Genomic DNA, 22,936 nt, shown 5'->3' with positions numbered 1-22,936 from the left:
TCTAAGGATATCCCATGACGCATGACGCTGATTGGTAACATCCACGTTGAGGAATGACGATTGGGTATCTCTAACGTAAAATTTGACATAATCATCCCATAAAAAAGCCACCCTTCCGGCTAAACCCACACAATCGAAGAACTCAATATGAGAAAGTCCCACATATTTGGGAAAAGAGAGATGTTGGTCTCTATTGCAATGCGTTTCAGAAAGGAAGACCATGTTGACATGATGCTTTTTTATCAGCATTCATAAATTAAGCATGGTGAGTTTTGTTGTTGATGATGTTGTAATATCAGAGATTTTTAATCTCGTTTAACTGACATATTATTTGTCGAAAAATGTAGTTTAATACATTGATATCAAACTACACGTCGCCATGAGCGTTCTCGACGCTCAAATTTATTTTTCTAACTTTACAAATATTTTCTTTTGTTTTAAAAATATTTTACTCAATTCGTTTTTACTAACTTTTAATCGTGACCGTCGATTTTACAACGCCGAGTTCTTTGCTCATCTTCATTGTTTGTTTTCAACTAGATCAATTCGGATTGGGTTTTAAAGAAGCCCATTGTTTCTTTCTTGAAAACCCATGACTAAGGCCCAACTCCTTTGGCCCAATTCTTTCTTTAAAAGTCTATCAGACCCACCTCCTCCTCATTTCTTCTCGAGCTCAACACGACACCTCTCTCTCCGTTCTCTCACCAACGCAGAGCACCGCCAACTCCTTCACCGCAGAGCTCGCGCCGTTGCCGTTCCGGCGAAAATCAGCCATGCAACAGCATCTTCGGATGCCTCTCTTTGTGCTCTACATCACCATGTCCATTGATTATACAAACTCCCTTGGTTTTTGTCGAATCGAATTAGAGGCAGTGATGTTCAAATTGGAGATTTCTGACGGATGTTAGGGCTACAACAAGCTTTTCTAGTTTCTTTTGGTAAGTAGAATCATCCTTTCAAAGACCCAGTCATATTCTCTTTTCAATTTCATCAGTTAAGCCCTAATCCAAATTTCTTTTTCTGTGTTCAACACCACCGCCATCTATTAGGGAATGCGGAAGAATGAACTGAAGAATGGAAATCGAAATAACTCACAACCACAAGCGAAAATAAAATGAAAGAGAACACCAGGATTTAACGTGGTTCGGCAAAGTGCCTACGTCCACGGGTAGCAACAATAAAGAACCTCCACTATACGAAGAAAGGTTACACCGAGAGAAACACTACTTCAAGACTCACACTTGAAGGGATACACTCTCACACACTTTATTTTGCTACACACACAAAACTCTCTACTTGGAGTTTTCTCTCTATCTCTCACTCTTGATCACACACAAGATGATCTCTCTCTTATTGTTCTTCTATGTTTATTGCACCACTTCTCATGCCTTTATATAGGCAAACATCTTTGTGCAATTCATGCATTTGCATGTAACATGCATGGAAGCAAAGTCAATCTTCTTCCTTGATTCATGCTCAATGTTGGCTTGCTCATCAATGCATTCTTCTTTCTTTGTCAAACAAATCAACCACCTACCACCATAAGGTTGTAGATTTGTTTCTTACCTTCAACAAAGGTTGCTCCAAGTTTCAACAAAACCAACTCCACCAATTAATAGGTCACCAAAGCAATAGGTGTGCTTGATTTACTCATGTGAACATCACATAGTTTTCACACCTCCATTACGGAGGGATTGACCCTATCACCATCACCATCTTTGTTCTTCCCATCTCTGGTGCCTAATGGAAGTCCAACGATGCTTGTCTATTCACATTTTGTTAAGCCCAATCAATTCTCTGTATTTCCATGTTCAATCCTTCAATTTTGTGAATCTAGAGCCTAACTCTAATTCTCTATTTTCGGCCATATCTCCACTGCATCACCATCATGATTTCTCTTCTCCGCTGGAAATGATTCAATGATGCCGAGCTCGGAGTGAACTTAGGAACTTCATGGTAGCGCTAGGAGTTTTGGAAGAAGACCGGAGCAGCTGCAGGAACTCGGGAATGACGATGGGAGATGTTGCAGCCAATGTTCTCAGTTTCTGGGATTCACTCAGGTAGCTAAACTCCTCTTCTTACTTCTATGTTGTTTTGTTGTTTGTTGTTTGTTGGATCAACATGGATAATAGAATCATAGAAAGCTACTGTATGTTCTTTGAAGTTGAATTGAAGTTGGTTGGAATTAGGATTTTGCAGAATTCTTGATTGAAGCCGTCGGATGAACAAGGGGTTAAATTCCCTGGTTTTTACTGATTTAAATTTACCCCTTTTATAGTTTTACGCCCCTGGTAGAAATAACAGTTTTTACTGTTTTATCTTTTACTGTTTATCTTTTTAACTGTTTTACCAAAAAGGTTTTAACAATTTTACTTCTACCTCATGGTAAGTTAGTAAAACCTAAATTTAACTTAGTGACGAAAAACTAAACGATAATTTCAATTTCCGTCCGGTTTGGAAATTGAGAACTCTTTAACTTTAGATAATGTGTCAGTAATTAAATAAATCGTCAATATTATTCTTAGTGTCTTTAATAACCTTAAAACACGCTTACTATCATTTGATGACTAAAGTTAGATTGTTTTCGAGTTATTCGAGAATTAGTCGATAAAAGGGTCAAACAAGGTCAACATAGTCAACTCTTGGTCAAAATATAAAGATTTGGTCAACATAAAGTCAAATTTTGACTTTCTTGGTCAAACTAGGAAAGAAGTTAAAGTCAACTTTTTTACTACATTCATTGAAGATTAATTCTTTTTGCATCGTTGCCTCAGAAATCACTTGAACGAGAATTACTTAACACTCAGAGCAGCAAGATTGGAGCCATAAATATGAAACTCATAATCTATGACTCAGGAATGATATATTAAATTATTATTGTTGTATTAAATGCTTGTGAAAATCCGAGACTAGACAACGTTTTAAGATAGGATTGTACGAGTGTGATAGACCTGAAAGTGATGGGATTCTGGGATACCGGTCGAGGACTCCTTGGTGTCGAAATCGTAAAACCTCCGGAGGGGCAATGCCCTGTTACCATTCTACCTTGTACACACTATATCTTTATTTTATGGTATTGTCTGAAATTGACACTCTCGCTCTCTTATTGTTATTTTAACAATATGGACAATTGGTTTTGACTTACGAGGTGACTTGTTCTCCTCTTAATCATTAGGATCGGTCATGCATTCCTATTTTATATATTACAATCATATGAAAAAGGGTTCTACTGTTTTAACATGATATTTGCAAACTCGCATGTTTTTGAGAAATGTTTTTCTCTGAGCTCAAACTACCCTCAATCAAACGTTTTATAAAACATTAAATCCTTATCTTATTTTGGTTTTCAAACTCATGGGTGGACTGGCCCCTACTGTGGAAGCAAGGACGACGGTCACCCCTTGTATAGTGTCTTGCAGGTTAGGATTGATATTCTGGAGCTAAGAGCATCGATATAGAGTCATATTCAATTATTGCCTTCCTCGCATTTATGTCTCATGTCTATATTTTCCGAGATTGTACTTGTCACCACTTTGCAATTTTCTACATTTGAGATGTTATTTATTAAACTTGGGCCGGTGACATTTCACCATCTTCCGCCTTTCATTTTGTAAATTTGCGGAAATATTAAAAGTTGTTGTTTCTCTTGTAGAAGCTGTAGACTTGTTGAAAAAATTGTTCACAAGTTCTTTTCATTAGTGAGTGTACAAAACGAAACTTCTTTGTTTTGTTACACTTGCTAATCTCTATTTTAATTCAAATATATTGCTTGCATCCTTTCTGGGATGTGACAAATGCCATGACAATTCCATAGGACGTTCATGGTGCGAGAGGGAAACAGAGCTCCTCCTGTGTGATCGACGTAGATCAAATCCAAAAATACCCTAAGCGGCTGAGGAACCCTAGCAGAGAGAGTTTCACTTTTTAGTATTTTTATTTTTATTTCGATAAAGAGTTTACGAAAATAGAATATTTGATAAATAAGAAATTATATAAACATCCCATTTTGTCTAACTAGGGTTTTTTTTGGTTACATCTAACTAGGGTTTTTCTTTTCAAATTTCCAAACATCTCTCAATGAAAAAGAATCAAGAATCAATTTTAACTCGCCTATAACCCATGACTGTGATTCTCCATTTCTATACAGGCGTAGGAAGAAAATAATTTTACAGCAAAAGCAAAAAATATATATTTTGTTATATTATTTTGTTACAAAAGCCTTAGTAATATATTCTATTTTATATTTTAATAATGCACTTTAAATAAAATTTTATAACCAGGATATGATTAAAACACGCGACGGGTACGAGGCTAGAGTACATATTTGAGCAAGATTAGACAAATTAAAATTACATTCCGCAAAAGTCAACGTAATTTGACTAGTTTGTAATATTACCGTTAAGAAACCGTGTGTTTTGGATAATAAGCTCCTCTTAAAACGCGTTTATGTTGATGTTTATATATACACGCCTAAACAGACGCTCCTCACTCTCCTCCTCACTATTCCCCGATCTGTCCCTCTCAATTCTTCAATTCTCGCTCCCAACTCTTCTCTTCAATTTTCCAATTCTCGCTCCCCATCTCTCTCTCTCTCTCTCGGTCGATCATCTCTGCAATCATGGTGCCCATGCTTCCGATCCCCTCTAAGAAGACCTCATTGGGTCTTGAGGTCGGCTTGAGATTCATTCCCACCGAACAAGAGCTCGTTGGTCACTATCTGCAAATGCGAATCGCTATGGGTGATGAGTTTCAATCAAATTTCGTCTCGGAATGTCCCGAATTCTTCGGCGAGAAGGAGCCGTGGGTTATTTGGCAGATTTACGGCGGTGGTGATTCTAAAAACGATGAAGAGACTCTGTATTTCTTCACCAACCGTAGGAGGTTCAGCCCCACCGCCAAAAGGTTCATTAGGAAGGTTGGTTCGGGGACTTGGAGCGGCCAGCATCCCAAAAAGGTTGTTGATGATGATGGTCTTGTTATTGGGGAGAAGAGGGAGTTTCGTTATGAGAATGGTTGTGATTCTCGTCAAAACGACCGGTGGCTTATGCAAGAGTTTCAGGGTGTTGATGACAGCTGCGATCTTGTTTTGTGCACTTTGCGGAAAAGTCCGAGAAAGGCACCCCCGGCTGTGAAACGCAACCTTACTGAAAAGGCCAAAGATGATAATAAGAGAAAAAGAGGGCTTGTTGTGGATCAGCCTAAGGGCAAAAGGAACAAAAAGGATGATCAGCCGATCATGGAACAGCAAACAAGCTGTGTTGTTGATCAGCCAATCATGGAGCAGCAAACAAGCTGTGTTGTTGATCTGCCAAATATGGATCACCAATTGGGTCAAGATCATCTGCTGCAGAAAGGTGTTCAATTTCATGATGATCTGGGTTATTTTCCTGACCTAAATTCTGACATGTTTGGTGATGATACGACTGATTTCTCTAATATTAACTTTGATCCTGAGTTGTCTGTTGATAGTATGATTGATTTCTATTGTATTGATGAGTTTCTTGGACAGACTCCAACTTGCTACGACTCCAACTTGGTTGCTAGTCTCGCTACTGATGATCAGGTGGTTCAGTTTGAGGAGGAATATGGTAAGTTTTTGGAATCGTTGAATGCTAGTGAGCCGATGGAAAATAATCCAGTTAATGATCCGAATGATTGAATTGGTGGGACTTTAACATAGTCGTTTCTGTTTTAAATTAGTGAGTGATTGGATGTGCGGGTATTAAAGTTTACTGGTTTAGTGTTTTGTCCTATAAAATTTTGGCTCAGGTATGGCTCAGTTGACCTTACCCATGACTTAGTTTCTCACTTTTTGTTTAGTTTATGTTTTGGTACATGTTTATATGAATTTTTATCAGACAAATGGCTTTCAGAAAGCACTTGCCTCTTGGTTGAGTGGATTTGGTTCTTGTAGGGCTGCAGGCTAGGACTTACCATTTAATTAGCAAAACTGTTATAAACTCTGCCGCAGAAGTACATCTTTAGAATTTTCTTACTCTGAATTCAGCCTGCTTACAAGATCTGTATGCCAGTCCGTTATTTGTTTTTATGTTCATCAGTAATGAGATTCTGGGAACGTATGGTGTCAATTCTAAGCAAAGCATTGACAAACTTTGATGAATCTGTTTTAGTTTCTCTTCCTTTCAATCCTGTTGAACTGATGTGTCCTATGATGTGGATTGGATTTCATGCCATTTGTTTTGTTGTGTAATTCTCTGTTGTCATTTTTGTCAACCTGGTATCCATAGGATTAAATGTTAGAATGCTAATATCACAGCTTAATTTCTGCTCTCCTGCTATAATCGTTTGCTCTTTTTTGGTACATACCTCTCGTAATCCTTTGTTCATCAGTTTATCTATTAATCCTCTATGTGTGTAGGCGTATGTGAAGAGCTCCTTGTTTCCACACTCTTCCTGTCTCAAGTATGTATCAATAACTTCAGTATTTCTTTGACCTTTGTGTTTGGTAATCCACTTGGTTCAGTAGTTATTCTAGCTCAAATGGATTTGACTTCAAGTTTCAGGGTATTGTACAATTTGTTTCATTAAATTGGCATGATGCAGCTTCGTTTTTCTTATACAACTATACGTATCTACTAAGTTTTTAGTCAATCCACAAATTTCATTAACGACTCTGGGGATATATTATCTACTTATTCTGATAACCAGTCTGGACTATTGTTCAAAGTCTGTGAAAGAGAGTGAGCTAGGACCAGGGATGACAATTTTTTGGGGTTCACTGGCATTCCACCTGGTCGGAGGTGTGCTTCAATATTGATGCCAATGGTATGTGTCTGCGGTGGACAAGACAGCTGGAGTAAAGAATAAGAACAAGGTCATGACTCATGAATACCAACAATGAGGCAAGGCTTGTAAGGAGGATATAGGGAACATGGTGCTGGATGCAGGGAGGTACAAGGTGAAGAATGTTTTGAAAAATTGTGCTTACATACACAATACATGGAATACTATCAAGGAGGAGAAGCTTGCTGGAAAATTTGACCTTTCGGATAAGAGAAGGCTGTGGATTGGTTCTGCAATCGGTTCTGGCCCAAAGCTTGATTAGGCTGAGAAATGTGCAGGATGGAGTTGCTGTTTGTTTTTTGGGTTTATTTGTAATGTTTCGTTTAGCTTGTAGCTAAAGCATGGTTATCTTTTCTCTTTTTCTTCTTCTTTTTTTTTAGAAAAGCCATGGTGTTATGTTTCAGAGTTTCTAGTAACTTCAATAAAAAGTGTAGTTTTCTTCTGTTAAAATCATTGAGTATCATTTTTATGTTCTGTCTGCTTGAATTCTGAAGATGACCAATTAATGTTCTGTTATGTTCAGGGTTTAATTTGGAATTAGAGTTATATCACTTATATGGCAATCTGGTAAAGCCTACAATGCAGAGACTTGTTAATCCGGAATAACACAAACTGAAGAGAACCATATACTGTATTCATAAATGACTGTTTCCACAGATTTTGAATATCGAAACAGAAATCAAATTCTTGAACTTTAATTATGTCATTTTATTGGTATTTTTGATCACAATGGTACGTCTAATGGTTGCAAGATTTTTAATTTGATCTTGTATACAGAGCTGAAGGATGATTTGCAATACAACAGTCGTATATTAACTAATCTCTGTATATTTCAATTAGTGATAATACATTCTGGGGGTGAAGGATGGTGTGCATTACAATAGTTATATTTCAAGTAGTATCTCTTAACAATTTCATATGCCTTCTCTTGAACTGGATTCAAGGACCTATAATTCTCTCCATTCCATGCATACTTGGTTTGACCCATGATGCATTCCAAATAGTGCCTTGAATTTCCGTTGGCTTTGTTGGGAAAATAGGTCCAATACTTGAGTCATTTTTAAACACTAATGGGGATTTCATTTACAAATAACCTGAAAATAAATTTGGAATATAAAGTTATATATGGTGAACAGATATGATTTTGACATTGCAGTTGATATGGACATGCACATAGTGTCTCTCATTGACTGATAAATTTGTTTGAAAAGGGTGATATTTGAAATCAGTACTTACACTAGTTGATGTTGATTCCATAGAATTTGGTACAAATGAAAGTCTGCGGTAGGATCAAACCATAGAAAATCTGTTGCTCTCGATGTAAATTGCCGTTTGAAATCACATTGGTACTTAGCACACAAGGCAAATGCTTGTTACCCAAAAACTCAAAATCAACTTTTATGTCGGAATGTATCATTATTTGGTGTCGAAATCAACTGTTAAATAAGAATAACCATTAGTATTTTCTAATCAATTACGATTATGAATACCACAAAAAACTTTGTAAAAATCCCAAACCAAATGATCGATTTCTTACGTAGAAAGTTGTGAGGATTCCTGTGGTATCATTACTTGGGAGCTTCAATCTTATACTGAATAATCCAGAGCCATATTTCCGTTGTGATCTAAATCCAGTTCCTACCAATACAGATTAAATGTCAATGAAAGTGTACACATATATATATATATATATATATGCAGTGTTACATGTAGTAAAAATGTAAAATGGTGCTAATAACATGTAAGAAAATAAGAGAAAGAAAAGAACCTGAATGTTCATCTATGGAAAGCACAATTTCTTTGTGGTGGTTTAGAAATCGCGTATGATCAGCACTATATGTTTGTAGTTTTGTTCAAATGGTGCACGTCTAGCACCTCTATTATTGGCCAACCAGAAGACAGAAATGAAAAAGCACTGTCAAATAGTATGCTAGATACATCTTGGAGTGTGTGATGAACATATGGTATCGGTTTGAGGTTGGATAATTGGGGGATCTTCTTGTATTTGGTGCACTTATATAACTTCTTTGGAGTTGCTGAAAGGTTCTATAGATAGAAAAGGTCATCTAATTGAATATGAGTCAAATGTGTATCTTACATATAAAGGTAACTGTAACTGAAACAGTACTGCTTTAATATAATTTCTCAAATTGAAAGAATATTGTTATGTGTATATGGAAATGATTCAAATGAATGTGTTTGTGTGTAATGAACTTAGGTCCAAAATACAGATACAGTTATTGCAGCACGGACATAGTAAACTTCAATTTGCTGCAAGTTATATGTCTGACTGCTATACTTAAAGGTTTTTAATCATTATCCTTCACTTATATCATATCACTGCTGCAAGTAGATAGTAACTTCATTTTGTGCATGATAGGTGTTGGAATTTGCTTGGAATTAAAGAGCTAGTCTTAAACAAACAAATTGAGAAGAAGTTCTTCAATGTGATTGAGCAGATTGGCAGATGAAAATTCATAGAACTCTATTGAATTATCTAACGGAAATCATTCTTGATGTGATTTCCATCAATGATATGATTTTGACTTGTAGACTAGAAATAGACAAAATGAATTTACTTATAAAAGATTTCAGTTCAAAATTGACTAGATGAATCCTAATGGAGCATTTTGTGAATGTCATATCTGATAAGACAACAAACCAGTCAAGAAGCCTCAGCAGCAGGTTGGGTCGCTCCACTCTTGGCTAAGAGTTTGCTCAGTGCATCTGGTGAGCACACCTGGTTCAGTAGTGTTGTATATTTAAAGAGTTACATTAAAAAAATATAAGTTTATTTCGAGTTTAGTGTTGTAATATATTATTTCAACAAAGAAAAATATAATTTTTCTTTTTTAAATAATGAAATATATATTTATTAAACAATGTTGATATGTATTTATGAAATTAATCAACAAAACAATAATAGAAAAGAGTTTTAAACAGGACTCACGTGTGCTACTGACCGTGTGAATGAAACATCTATTTCTGACCCTTTTGGGCTATTTCTGGCACACTAGTCCATCGGTTGGAGACAGAGTGTGGCACAATAGCTCATAGATTAGAGAAAACTTTTTAGACTAAGACACACATAATGATAGAACCGTAATATCTCGGAATATATATATATATATATATATATATATTTATCTTCATCTTTTTCTTCATTTCTTCATATTTTCACTTTTTCTCAATAAATATATATACCAATTCCAAATAAGGCCATTTCAAGACTCATATTTTTAAATAAAGACACCCAAATATTTTTACTCATATAAGGCATTTTATCATAAAAGACTCATTTTAAACATAAAATTGAACAAAATTACAAACTGTTACTAGAATTTAAAAAACAGCAAAACCACCACTCTCTCATCTTCGGTAAAGTCTTCAGCCAATGTCCGGTGAGGTCCACTATTGAAATACTCTACCAACCGAATAGAAAGACACTACCAACCGAATAGAAAGCTACTGCCAACCACATCAAAAGACACTACCATACAATCGAAACACATTACCAATTATATGCTTTAATTAACAAACAACATGTATTTTTTTAGGGGAATGAATTTACTTCATTTGGTGAAAATGCCATGCATGGTCACAATGACCAAATACAAGAGGTGACATGTCACCTCTCATACAAGCTAAAACATAAGCAAGCTAATGAAACTGCGCAAAAACACGCTTATTATACAAACCAAAGTCTGAAAAAAGTTAGAAAATGAAACGGAAAAACACTAAAGTAAAAGCGAAAGCATGTAACTCTCTCTAATCTAAACGTAAGATCAAGCTAACAAATTAAGCCAAGGGCATCAGTTGCATACTCTCATTGAAAGAAAGATAAGAAAACGTAAAGAGAAAAGAGATGATCTTTCACCCCACAGGAGACCCAAAATCAGCTCAGCTAACATGTCAAGAAGAGAAAAGTGGGAGTCATAGGCCCAACCCGCCTAGCCACAAAAGCAGCCTAGAAGGTGTAGGCCCACAACCCAAACCCTTCGATCTTGCTCCTAGCCATGGTCGACTTCCGATCACCGATGGGGATGTCGCCGCCTTGTTAGTCAGGTGGGTTACCCAACTTGGTGGTCATTTGCCACCTCTGCACAGATGCATAACCGTACTCCAAAATTACCGCAAAAGCGTTATCCACGGGAAAAGCAAGCTGAAGCCGAAATTTGTTGCCGCCGAACAAGAGAACTTGACGGTGGTCACAAGAGCATGTTGGTAACCCCAAGATCTGTAGATACCAAATCAAGATACCCGTGCCCTCAAACCAACTTAGAAACACCAATTGGTTCAATTGGAAAACAATCCAATCTGAAGCCAACCCCGACACCGGTCACGACGCTGCCGTGCCTTCGCCCATGCTTTCTTACAGTCGCCCGATGCCGAGACGTCCTTGAACAGCCTGAGAAAACCCTGTCGCCTTGCTCATGAAACTGTGAAAACCCTAATTTCAAAATATTAGCTCTGGAAAAAGTAGAGCATTTTTTCCTAGAGATAGATTACTCCAATAGCTAACAAACAACATGTATTGAATTCAAATAACTTATATAATTCCCATCAAAACGAAGCTACCTTTCCAATCAAAATGCGCTTACATCGAGAATGGGTCGAACACTGGCATCAAAGTCGTATACCAAGCTTTTGATGACATCGAACGATCGAACAAGGAGATTAGAAACCGCGATAAACCTTAGGCTCGGCCTTCTAGGTCAACGACAACGAAGATTGGCACTATAATTAAACAGCGGAAGATCAAGGGAGGATAAGGTTTTAGATGCACGGCGACGTTATGGTTTGATTTGGAGGTAGAGGCGCTGCCAGTTGCACGGGTGGAGGATGAGGATTGACTTTGGCCTTAGCGTCTAGATCGCGCTTCTCTTCAAGATTCGTCGGAGATGCATCGTTGTCGAGGCGTTGGGATTTGACAGTGAGGCATCATTCGCAGGGAGTTGACGGAGGACTTAGCTAGGACAAAGGTGGCGTGGCCGGCGAGGACTGCTGCACGAAGGTGGTGGCGACGAGGTGGTCAATGTCATCGTTGGTGGCTTGGTGCGGGTTGGGAGAAAAAGAAGGAGGTTGAGAGAGAGAGAGAGAGAGAGAGAGAGAGAGAGAGAGAGAGAGAGAGAGAGAGAGAGAGAGAGAGAGAGAGAGAGAGAGAGAGAGAGAGAGAGAGAGTAAATTGAGATAAAAGCGTCATTTTTTGGGTAAAAAAATTGGGTTGTCCTTAAACATTGGAGAGTAGTCCAAGTAGTCCTTATGTGGTATTTTCTATATATTTTATGTAGTAAAAATAAAATTGGTCTGGCCCGAGCCCACCCGAACAAACCTGTAAGGCCTCGAGCCCATAGGTGGCCCGTGCGCTTTTTATATTGAAAAGCCCGACCTGACTTAGCCATGAAATCCCATTAATGCCCGGCCCGGCTCGGCTCGGCTCATTGCCGATATCTGGGTCAGATTTTTGTTGGGTCACTCTAGGATAGATTTTTTCGAAGATTCACACCTCCTATATATATACCGTCACTGTCGCTCTCCGCTCTCTTCTTTCACTTACATCGCCAGATCAAGAGGTGTCTTCGTTTTAGTTCTTCTCGCTTTACACTAACCTCTAAAGAATCAAAATCAAAAGGTGATTGCTAATACATTTTTTTTTTCTGGCTGATTTGGCTCCTCCTCGTTTTTTTATTTTTTATTTTTTTTGAAATCGTGACGAAATTTTGAGGTTTAAACCTCAAAATTTTGAAGATAAGCAATTGGTGTGTTGATTTTCTGAAAATCTTTGATCATGCTTGGGGATTTCTTTGAAGATTTCAATCCCAATTTCATACCCAGTCATCCATTTGAATTGTGATTTTATTTTATACCGATTATGAAATATGGGTCTGTGTTTAATTGTAAATTTCTATGGTTATAGTAATTCAGATCTCAATGGCAATGCTGCAATCTAAAATCTTTGGTAGCTTAATATCAAGCTTTGCCGTTTAGGAATTCTCTATCTTGAATTAAATGCCATTTTTGTAATCGTAGTAATTGATAATCTTGAATAAAATCGTCTTTATGCACTGTTATCAGCGAAAATAATATTTTTTTTAGCTAGTGCAAGGTTTTTATGTAGAATATAACTTTTCTGTGAATGATAACAAAGCCATTTACATTGTTAATTTTAACATATGTGGATCTGATTATCATCCGATAGCATACTATCTAAATGTGAAATGTCTGGTCTTTGTATGTTGTAGACCGCACCGCAAATTAATCAGCTTTGTGTGCAAAATTTTGCTTCTGAATGAATTAGTTTTCATCCTGTCCTGTCAGCATTCTTCAACAATTTTTTTCTTTTCCTTATACTCGATTTAATATCTGCCGTCTTATATCTGTGAAATATACATGTTTTTTTTATAATTAAAATTAGATCCAAGAGAATTTAGCTCACCAACATTCTTTCTTCCAATTTGTCCAGTGCCAAAAAATTTACAAGAATAACACGGTGATGGGGAACAATGAGAATGTCAGTTATGAGTTAAGACCATTGGCTGAGAGGATGAATATTGAGAATTTCGACCCTTCCCTGGGTGAAGATGGCATTACCCATCCAGTTACCTCTTTCACTAGAAAATTCCCGGACAGAGAAGGTAGTTTCCTCTATATTTCTTATTTTGCTTGTTTGCTAGGCTGCTAAGAAGCTGCATGAAAATAATGTGTATAGAGGACCCTCTCACTATAACAATTTCAGGGATTTTTACTATTTACATTAGTATCTTACATAATTCAATGTTTTTAACCATTAATCCTTTGTATTCCTAGTAACAACTATGTCTACGAAAATCAACCAAATCTATATCATATGGTTGTTCTGGTCATGCATTTTTTGTGTGTAAACAAATGTAAAAACTGTTAAATAAAATAGAGTGGAAACCTCAAATGGTACATACCTAAGAATTTTTACCCAAAATGGTACCTCAACATTTGCCCCATTACCAAGTATGGTATCTCTGTTAGTTTTTCTTTTAAATCGATGAAGTGGTTTGTATTTGGTAGGGTAGAATGGTCTAGACACTAATAATTATTTTTCTTCCAAAATCTTGTTTTTCATAAATAAAATTTTCCTTTGGAATTCTCACAAATTTTCACTTAGACAATTTGATCAAGGGTGCATTGAACAAATTTAATGAATTTATGGTGCAATAGTTTAGGTACCATTTTTTGAGTAACGAAAATATTTAGGAACCAAATGGTACCTCTCACAATAGCCATGTACATTTTGGGTTTTCACTCAATAAATTAATAAAAAAGACTGTTGTGCTTATGAAATGTTTGAAACGACTTCCAATTTGCTTTTGTAGGATTTATGTGTGTGTAGGTAATGAAAGAATGAGTGGATTAAATTATTAACATGTATGTTAAAAATAAAGATCTCTTTACCTTTGGAGTTCATCACACACATATACATGCGCGCGCGCGCGCGCACACACACGCACACGCACACACACACACACACTTCTAAGTATGTTTTAGTTTATCTTTGTGAGGAATTGAGGGAGCTTTGCAGTATATAATGCTTATCTTTTCATTAATAGGCTCTATATAATCAAAATGCTACTTTGTGGTATTTCAAAGTTAAATGACAGACTTCAGCCTTTTGCTAAAGTGAATTGTATTCGTACATACATGGGCAAGACAAACTTGATTTTTTCAGCAAATGCAAAATCTGATATTGTTTATTTGATGATTGGGTGCCAACAACTGGGATTAGGTGTTAGTAATTTAAACACAAAATCATACTTGTGATCAATGTCATGAATACCCAGGGTACACATTCGAATAAACTGCATGCAAGTTTAAATTCATCTTTACTTGTCTTGTTTTCATTTTGTCTAAGAATGTGTTTGCTGCTCTTGTTATGGGTATGGAATTTTATATTGTGCTTGAATAATTATGAAGTCAATCGACAGCTCAAATGGTGTTTGCATCTTGACTGCATAGCAATTTGCGTTTGGGTCGTCCAATGAGATGTTATTGAAGCACAAATACAAGTCTGTCATCATTTATAGAGATCCCTGATATTTTTTCACCTTAGATAGAATTAATAATTATATCGGCAGCATAGTGGTAGAGGTGCTGTGGTAATGGTTGAACGCTTGAACTTGGAACCATATAAAACAGTTTTTAATATTGAAGGTCATATCTAAATAGAGTAGCAGAGATATAATGGACTTGGTTTTGCTTGTTCTCGCACAGACTTCGTCCATTCAATAATGTTAACAACCTTAAAATTTTGGCATAGACTGAAATGTACCCCTTGAATTTTAGCTATCTCATCTTTTTTGTCATATGCGTTTACTCTGCTGTGAGAACGCTTGCAGAGAACTTACATGTTACTATGCTGTACAGAAGAACAGTTGGTTTCTCATATTTGCATTGTTTTCTGCAGACATGATTTTGCGGATGCCAAAAATTTGGCCTACAGTGGAATCTAGTTTGGAGAACTATGGTATTTCATGCTCGCTTGATATGGTAAATGATTATTCATCTTTGTTAAATCAACTCCATAGATTGATTTATCTCATAATATAGTGACTTGATGGTTCCATGAAATTGTTGTATTTCTATGGTTTCCAGGTTGAGCATACCATGACAGTTTCAACTACAACAAAGACCATGGACCCAGATGTTATTGTCAAGGCTAGGGAGCTTACTGAACTTTTATCATTACAGATTCCACTGAGTGAGGTAGTCGATCATTTTTGAGTTTTTTCTTCACGGAACGAGCAGGGACGTAGCTAAGAAATGAATTTGGGTTGGGCTAATTTTATGTGTGTTGTCCAATTTTTTCTTCTTCCAAGTCTCTATTAATAGACTGATGTGAAGAAGATCAATTCCTATTCAACTCCTAATTGACACAGTACTTTTCTTTTTGAGAGGGAATTGAACCAATTTTGATGAGGAAGAAAAAGGAAGAAAGAAAGAAAGAAGGGAAAGTCAATGAAAATTAGTAAAAGAAGTAAGAAGGAATTTAAATGAACTGAAAATAATAGTCTTTCAAAAAGTGCGGACTCTAAGTCAAACCAGTTTGGAGATATTCACTATTGCTGTAATAAAATTTACATACAAGTTTTGGAGAAATCCTTGGGCTACAGCCCAAGTAGCCTTGTACGTGGTTATGTGCCTGGGAACGAGTTCAATTCCAGTAATCGAATAAAAGTTAAAAACAATAGAATATCAAAATGGATTAAAGGTGTAGTAAACAAAAGTAATTAGAAGAAGTTTTAATGATTTAAACTAGGCATCTATGGGATTCATTGCCGCAGTGGTTAAGATCACTTATGCTGATCTGAAATACAGAATCTGCAATTATGATATTCATGCTTATTTTACTTGTCGATTTTCTTGGAATAGGTTGTTTCTTCTATCAATCTTGTATTAATTTTTTGATTTGAGGTTACAATATTCTGAAATCAGGCAATAAGAATACTGGATGCCAACATGCGATGCGACTTCATTGAAATTGGACCTCTGAGACAAGGGCTATGCGCAAAATATGGAATCAGCGAGGTGTGTATTGCTCAACATTCCATTGAAAGTGTAAATCTGAAACACCAACACAATTGCATACTAACATAAACACATTTACAACACATATAAACAAGAGCACACAATTATAGAAAACAACTATATATAAATAAATAGAACTAGATGTATATTCATATATGTACCTGGAATAGGAGCAGCCATGTTTATCGAACACTGATCTTCTATACGTCTCTTTCTTATGCAAGCTTTCTGTGGGGCAAGAACTGATTTGCTTGTATCAATGAGAGTATAGGGACCAAATATTTATAGTGAAATCATCATAACACAAAACCCTCCCACAAAAGGTATTTATATCTCATAGTAGCTACAATCACTATGATATGTTTCAGTTATCTTCTTTAGATCTTCCCACTATATTCACACAAGTAAATGCATTCAATAGGGAATATGAATTGCTCAATATCTCTAATTACTTGCTCTGTTGTAACACTAGTTGTTGTACTAAATATAATCTTGTAATTGTTCAACTTTAGCTTACATCCATCACTCACTTGGTATCAGTGTCTTTGTTAGTTTTAGTTTACTTCTTAGATATTCATATATGTGCAGCGGTGTAGGTAACTAATACATGGTTTAAATTTTTCAAAATACATTTTAAAAATAGAACATCCTTACTTTTCAAATTTAAATTTTATTCTACTTTGTAATTATATTCATATTCATATATGTGTAGCCGTGTACGTAACTAATATGTCGTTTTAATTATCAAAATACGTGCTAAAAATAAATTCCTCACATTTCAAGTTTAAGCAGGTCCTCTTTTGATCTTCCCTAACGGGTTCGAATTGTTGGACACAGTAATATATGATTGGTTGGGTGTTGCTAAATTTAACCCTGCAAATGTCGTAGTGTTCCCAGCCCTAGAAAAATTATTCTTGATGTCCCACTTGACCTTTACTTAAGCAAGTGGCAAAATATAATTTTTTTTTCACACATTACATGCATATATACACTTCAGCAGGACCATTAATCAAACAATACACGTTTATGATTTATGTTAGTCTGGTCTCTTCCCCTTTTCATGGCATATCTGGTTCTAATATTTTATCCTCTGTTATTGGGTCCAGGAGCAATTTACCGAACGGTGGAAACGTTTCCAAGGCCCGAATAAAATCAGGTTCAAGGTGCACAAAGTGATCCAAGTGATGTTTTAGTGATATCCCCAATAAAAGATATAAATAAGTAAAATGATGACAATTATCATTCAATTATTGATAGCTTTGAATTTTCTTGGGTACATCTTTAATTTCTGTTGCTGGCTGTTTCTGGGATGCAGACAATTCAGCGTCTCACAGGCTGCTACATATCCGCTCAGGTAAGTATTAAGGTTGCTTTATAATGTTGATGGTTATATTTTACGGTTCTCTTTCCTGCTTCGTCCACCTCTAGGTGAACTGAATGTTTGAAATTATCCACTTCCCATAATTGTAGGGCCGTTCCACTGTTTCTTTAATTGGTAAATCTGAAGGGCTAAAGATGGTCAGGACAATTCTAGTGGACTGCATGCGAAATAAAATGCATCCTAGTGTCCATATCAGAAGGATCCGGAAGAATATTCAAAATGAGGTAACGTGAATAAGCCTAAGGCTTTTTGTGAATGGTACATAGAACCAATAACTAACTTATTCTTGTGTTGTGTACTTTTTTTATTAGCGTGGACTTGCCAAGACGTTATATGGCAAAGGTGGATATAGATGTATCATGGAGGTAGGTTCTTGGTCACCTTTATTTGTTACTTCTGGTTCTACATTTCGATATTTAGCTTCTTAATGCATCCTCTACTGCAAGAGAGCTATGTGCTAATAATACTGACATGTTATTTTATCTATTCATCTCATTTAGGCTTCAGCATTGATGAAAACCTCATCAGATTTTCATGAACATAGTTCTACAAAGTTTATTGAGAGACTGCATGAGCTACGAGACTCGGATATAGAGGCCATTGCAGATAAGGTCAGGTCTTCGGTATATAATTAATTTATTTTGTTTCTAATGTCAAATGTAAAGTAATAAAGTTCAGATTAAAGTAATATAGTTCTGATTAAGGTTTATGTCTTAGAGTTGCATTCTAGGGTCTATTGATGTCTGTTTTTGTTTTGTTCCCTCTGTGCACCTGTATATAACATTGTACCATTCTGAGTTTATAACATAGCTATTAATGACCAAGTAAAATAAAAATAGACACAAGTTTTATTCATGCAGCCTAAGGACTTCTTGGTTTGTTTCCCCTATTAACATATACGAACTGATATCTTATGGGATTCTTAGACAACTAATGGCCTATGATGCACGGATACGTCCAGAAAAGTGAATGCCCGTATTGTATCCGTATCAGATACGTGTACGGTACGGGTACACTGCATATACGTATCCAAAGCTGAAAATACGCACCCAAACTATGTAGTATTTGTCAACTCTGTGGATACGGTCAGAGTAAGTTTTGAATACGTTTTGGGGTTATAATTGTCATTGTCACGTAAATAAAACTTAAATCTAATACCCTCCCTCCCTCCCTCAGCCGTATTTTTTGTTTTGTTTGAACTTATTAAGTATTTAATTCATGAACTTATGTTTATTATAAAATTAATGAAATTTAGGGGTTCTAATTGTTTGTTTGATCAAATTTTAAAATTTAATATATATATATATATAATATTATTTTACAAAACGTATCAAAAACACTACATTTTAGAAAATAACGTATCTCGTGTCATGTTGTATCCGTATCCGTGTCCCGTACCCGTACTCGTGCATCATAGCTAATGGCTCGTTATCTGGGAGATAATGTTGTAATGTGTTGCTTGCTCAAAAGTAAATAATAAACTGTTACCTAGCCTCGTGGTAAAACTTCTACTTATTAGTACAACACATATGGTAAACTCTATTACTCCACATGGAAAGTCATGTTCAAGGTTTGTCCAAATCAGGGATCACGGTAAGGTTCAAATTCAATATAAGACTGAGATTGAGAATGGAGATGGACCTCGTCAAAATAGTATTGTCATGAACATTCTTTTCACCTGAGGATCATTGACAATTACGCGTTACAACATGGAACATCATCTTTTGGCCAAAGAAAAGGCTGCACAATATGATTGGCCTGTAAAAAGACTGCATATATGATCTATTTGGTATAACCAGCTAATTCTTCTGAGCATGATATGTACAGGATTCTTTGGAAGTTAATGTCAATGCTGAAGATACCCTTTGTGCTGTAATGAGGCTGGCTCCACCTGGACTTGCTAGTAAAATATGTAGTCCAATGTATCATTTTCATACGTACTCATGCAATAATGTATAACATAAGTACTCTGCTGTGGCTTCTGTGTTACAGTTATGATTTGTATGTATTATTTATGCAGTTTTATACGGAGATTGCTTGAGTATGCTGTGGAGAACTCTCACCGAAAGTCGGTTCTCACCTGCTTATTATCGGTTTGTATCGAAGCTTTGAGAAGAAATGCTTATATTAGTGAACACCAGCCTGCTCATGGATCTACAATTACTGTGAAGAACGAAATTGTTGCTGTCATGCTCGACAACCTAGGTGAGTTTTTTCCGTAATGTGATTTATGTATCAGATTGGTTGCTGTGTATTTGCCAGGCATTCTGATGGAATATAATTTTGTATTTACATCTAAACTAATTTCTCAACTTACCGTTGGCATCATTATGTTACCGGAACATATATTGGTGGTTGTATTTAGTTCTTCATATTAATATCTAAGGACCAAAATGGCTAACGACTCAATATTTAAGGAACCGTGGGACTACCTAAACCTTTGTGGGTACACCATATGAGGATTTCACCCAAAGACAAGACTGCTTTGAGAACATGAGAAGTGCTATTGAAAATGAACCCGTGCTTAGGGTTCATAAATGATAATTGATTTTGATTTAGATTAGACTGTTCTTGTCTTACCATTCCTCTACATATATAGTCCAGTTGTATGTAGTATAATATTTTATAAATATATCCTCTGTTGCATCTTTTAATGAGGACAAGGCTTTATGCCTACTGTATTGCTTCACTTGCATTGGCCAGTTCTTATATTAGTCCATGCCTTTACATGGACTAAAACAAAAGGTTGTAGTTCAGAGGTGTATACTGTATGGTGCAGTATTGTAGAAACATGGGATAATCTAGCGCTGGATAGTCTGACCCTTTTGTTCTGGCTCATAGTAGATTACTTCTCTCCTTCCTCATTAAAACTTATACTAGGATATTGATCAAACTTCTATCCTGCAGGTGATTTATTAAAACTATTAGATGTTTCATCGGCAGACAATATGTTATTAACCACATACGGCAAATTGCAGCCACCTCTTGGAAAACTTCGTTTGAAGATTGTGGAGTTCATTTCAGTATTGCTGACAGTTGGTATTCAAGCTACTGAGAAGCAATTGATCCATACAGAAGCAATACCGAGAGTTTTAGACTTGTTTTTTAAGTAAGTACAAAATTAATTTTCTCTAATTAATATGGAGCTGTTACTAGAGCTTATTTTTCACTTTTATTTTGAGTGCTCCAGGTACCCGTATAATAATTTTTTGCATCACCACGTAGAGAACATAATCGTATCGTGTTTGGAAAGCAGAAATGGTCCTCTTGTACAACATCTTCTTCATGAATGTGATCTTGTTAGAAAAATACTAGAAGCAGAAAAGAATTCCACACTGGATGCTGATTCTGTTACGCCAACAATCCCTGTTAATGGTAGATCTCCGCCGAGGAATGGCAATATTGGACATTTAACGCGCATATCCAACAAAATCATTCAACAGGGAAACAACAATAAAGAGATTCAGGCATATCTGCAGGTTTTTATTTCTTGTTTCTTGGTATTTCAAAAGATCAAAATTTATATTTTCATGATTATAAGCCTTGGTGCTTATAATCATGAAATTTGTTTCTCCTTTTTTGAACAAGACAAAACCAGACAAACTTCATCTCTTTCTATCGAGTAGTAATCATTCCTGCAGATGTCGGGGAAGATCCAATCTGTTATACTTTGTTCGTTGTTAACATAACCAAAGTCAAAAACTACTTAATATATAAACTCATATTTTGGTTACTGTTAGTCGTGTGTTTTGCATGGATTTTATGTACTTGAAATGAATTTATACAGGGAAACAGCGGCTGGACTGAAGGGCACGCAGATGTACTATTAAAGCGTAATGCAGTGGAGAATGTCTGCCAGTGGGAGTGCGGGTATGTTTTGCAATTGCTAATTCTGAGTTACGATGCACCTCCAGTCTAACTGATTTATGATGGAAACACATCACATCAAGGAATAATCACCCAAATCAAAGGATCCCTCGTACTGAAAGAAAGTTTCTTGACCTCGTGTTTGTACGCTGCCATCTAATCGTGGTATAATGAATATTAACAGGCGGCCGACATGATCTCTGGACCGTGGACTGAGCTAGTAGTTAGCTATTAGAACACCTGAATCGGAGACTGCAAGAGTAACTTTTGGGAGCTTTCCATATCCCAATTGAGTCTATGTATTTATTAATGTGTTTTAGATGAACTGAATTTGGTACTTCGAAGTCATGCTTTATTAATTATTACTAATTTTGGAATTATTGAATCCCATCAACGAACCTTATGACTAACCAAACAAGTTTGTTCCTAATTCATTGCCTGTCACGCTGTAAGAAATTGTGTAACCATGCCGCACATGGTAATTCTCCTGTGGCAGGGGCTGATATTTCCTTACTATTAAGCGTGGGTGGATTTTATTGTTCACGGTGAGGTACTGTTCACATGAGGTTCGTTTTAATTACCAAAAATGCTACTGGGCCGGGTGTATTTGTGTGGCTACATGGATAGAAGGGTTTATTTGCTCGACAACTGTTTAGAGGGAGAGGGAGAGGGAGGTGTCGTTTGGCCACAATTCGGCTTCTTTTACGAGTAACAGGAAATAAGAAGAAGAGTCCTGTTATTCTCAACCATGATTCGGTATTCCAATGAGAGAGGGCGGTGGAGAGTGCTGTTCTTCAGGTAACAGTACCCGTTTTCACACCAATTTAGCATTTTTCTGTACGAATTTTGTTCTTAGACTTATCAAGATTTGAGTAAGAAACAATCTCTTTTGTTACTTGCAGGCTTTGAGAATTTCGGGGTGGCTAATTTCATTCTTCAGTGTTGAACATTTTTGCAGTGATACAACCTGAAAAAGGTTAGTGAGAATATTCTCAGCTCTTACTGCCTGCTAAAATGCTTTGTTTGTGCTTTGAGAATACTGGGGTCCGAGAGTTACTTCAGAGCTCTCAGTTGCCAGAGTTTTGCACACTGTTTTATTCTTAACTAAAAAAAGTTAGAAGAAGAATTGGATCAATAGTTTAAGTTTTCTTTTTTTGCTTTTTTTTTTTAACTAATAGTTTGTGGTTGGTTGACTTATATAAACCAAGTTTAATGTGATTTTTCGTTTCCCTAATTTTCAGCTTATGGGAGTAAATCGAAGGTGATACTCAAGTACTCAACATAAAGGTAATGTTTAGTTTAAGTTCTTATCTTTGTAAGTGTTGGGTT

The 22,936-nt window shown here is 36.3% G+C and overlaps 2 protein-coding genes across 5 annotated transcripts; both read left to right on the top strand.

Moving 5' to 3' along the window:
* Positions 1–4,074: 4,074 nt before the first annotated feature.
* On the top strand, positions 4,075–7,248 carry LOC126786846 (NAC transcription factor 29-like). The gene is made up of 2 exons (XM_050512801.1): positions 4,075–5,588; positions 6,380–7,248. Exons 1-2 carry the CDS (start codon positions 4,619–4,621, stop codon positions 6,547–6,549), a joined length of 1,140 nt encoding a protein of 379 aa, XP_050368758.1. The 5' UTR covers positions 4,075–4,618; the 3' UTR covers positions 6,550–7,248.
* Positions 7,249–12,326: 5,078 nt separating this feature from the next.
* On the top strand, positions 12,327–21,987 carry LOC126786303 (uncharacterized). 4 transcript variants are annotated; one of them, XM_050512082.1, is made up of 16 exons: positions 12,327–12,436; positions 13,268–13,439; positions 15,239–15,321; positions 15,427–15,537; positions 16,267–16,359; positions 17,466–17,522; positions 17,675–17,713; positions 17,830–17,964; positions 18,052–18,105; positions 18,241–18,351; positions 19,568–19,662; positions 19,761–19,945; positions 20,648–20,849; positions 20,931–21,219; positions 21,528–21,610; positions 21,792–21,987. In XM_050512082.1, the coding sequence occupies exons 2-16, from the start codon at positions 13,298–13,300 to the stop codon at positions 21,802–21,804; spliced, it is 1,692 nt and encodes a 563-aa protein (XP_050368039.1). In that variant the 5' UTR covers positions 12,327–12,436; positions 13,268–13,297; the 3' UTR covers positions 21,805–21,987. The 4 variants fall into 4 exon arrangements, with proteins under 4 accessions (XP_050368039.1, XP_050368040.1, XP_050368038.1 ...); XM_050512083.1 differs by having other exon boundaries at positions 18,241–18,363; positions 20,997–21,219; XM_050512081.1 differs by having other exon boundaries at positions 18,241–18,363.
* Positions 21,988–22,936: the final 949 nt, after the last annotated feature.

This window comes from Argentina anserina, chromosome 3 (genome assembly GCF_933775445.1).
Source record: "Argentina anserina chromosome 3, drPotAnse1.1, whole genome shotgun sequence".
Lineage (NCBI taxonomy): Eukaryota > Viridiplantae > Streptophyta > Magnoliopsida > Rosales > Rosaceae > Argentina > Argentina anserina.
Note: the sequence above shows the minus strand (reverse complement) of the source record. Positions and strands in the feature narration are given on the sequence as shown.

What these genes read in the sequence shown, in the direction of transcription:
- LOC126786846 (XM_050512801.1), top strand. Translation starts at nt 4,619, where the DNA reads ATGGTGCCCATGCTTCCGATCCCCTCTAAGAAGACCTCATTGGGTCTT. An exon ending in TCAGTTTGAGGAGGAATATG is followed by an intron (nt 5,589 to 6,379) that starts GTAAGTTTTTGG and finishes CTATGTGTGTAG; the next exon opens with GCGTATGTGAAGAGCTCCTT.
- LOC126786303 (XM_050512081.1), top strand. Translation starts at nt 13,298, where the DNA reads ATGGGGAACAATGAGAATGTCAGTTATGAGTTAAGACCATTGGCTGAG. An exon ending in AAAATTCCCGGACAGAGAAG is followed by an intron (nt 13,440 to 15,238) that starts GTAGTTTCCTCT and finishes TGTTTTCTGCAG; the next exon opens with ACATGATTTTGCGGATGCCA. An exon ending in TTTCATGCTCGCTTGATATG is followed by an intron (nt 15,322 to 15,426) that starts GTAAATGATTAT and finishes TATGGTTTCCAG; the next exon opens with GTTGAGCATACCATGACAGT.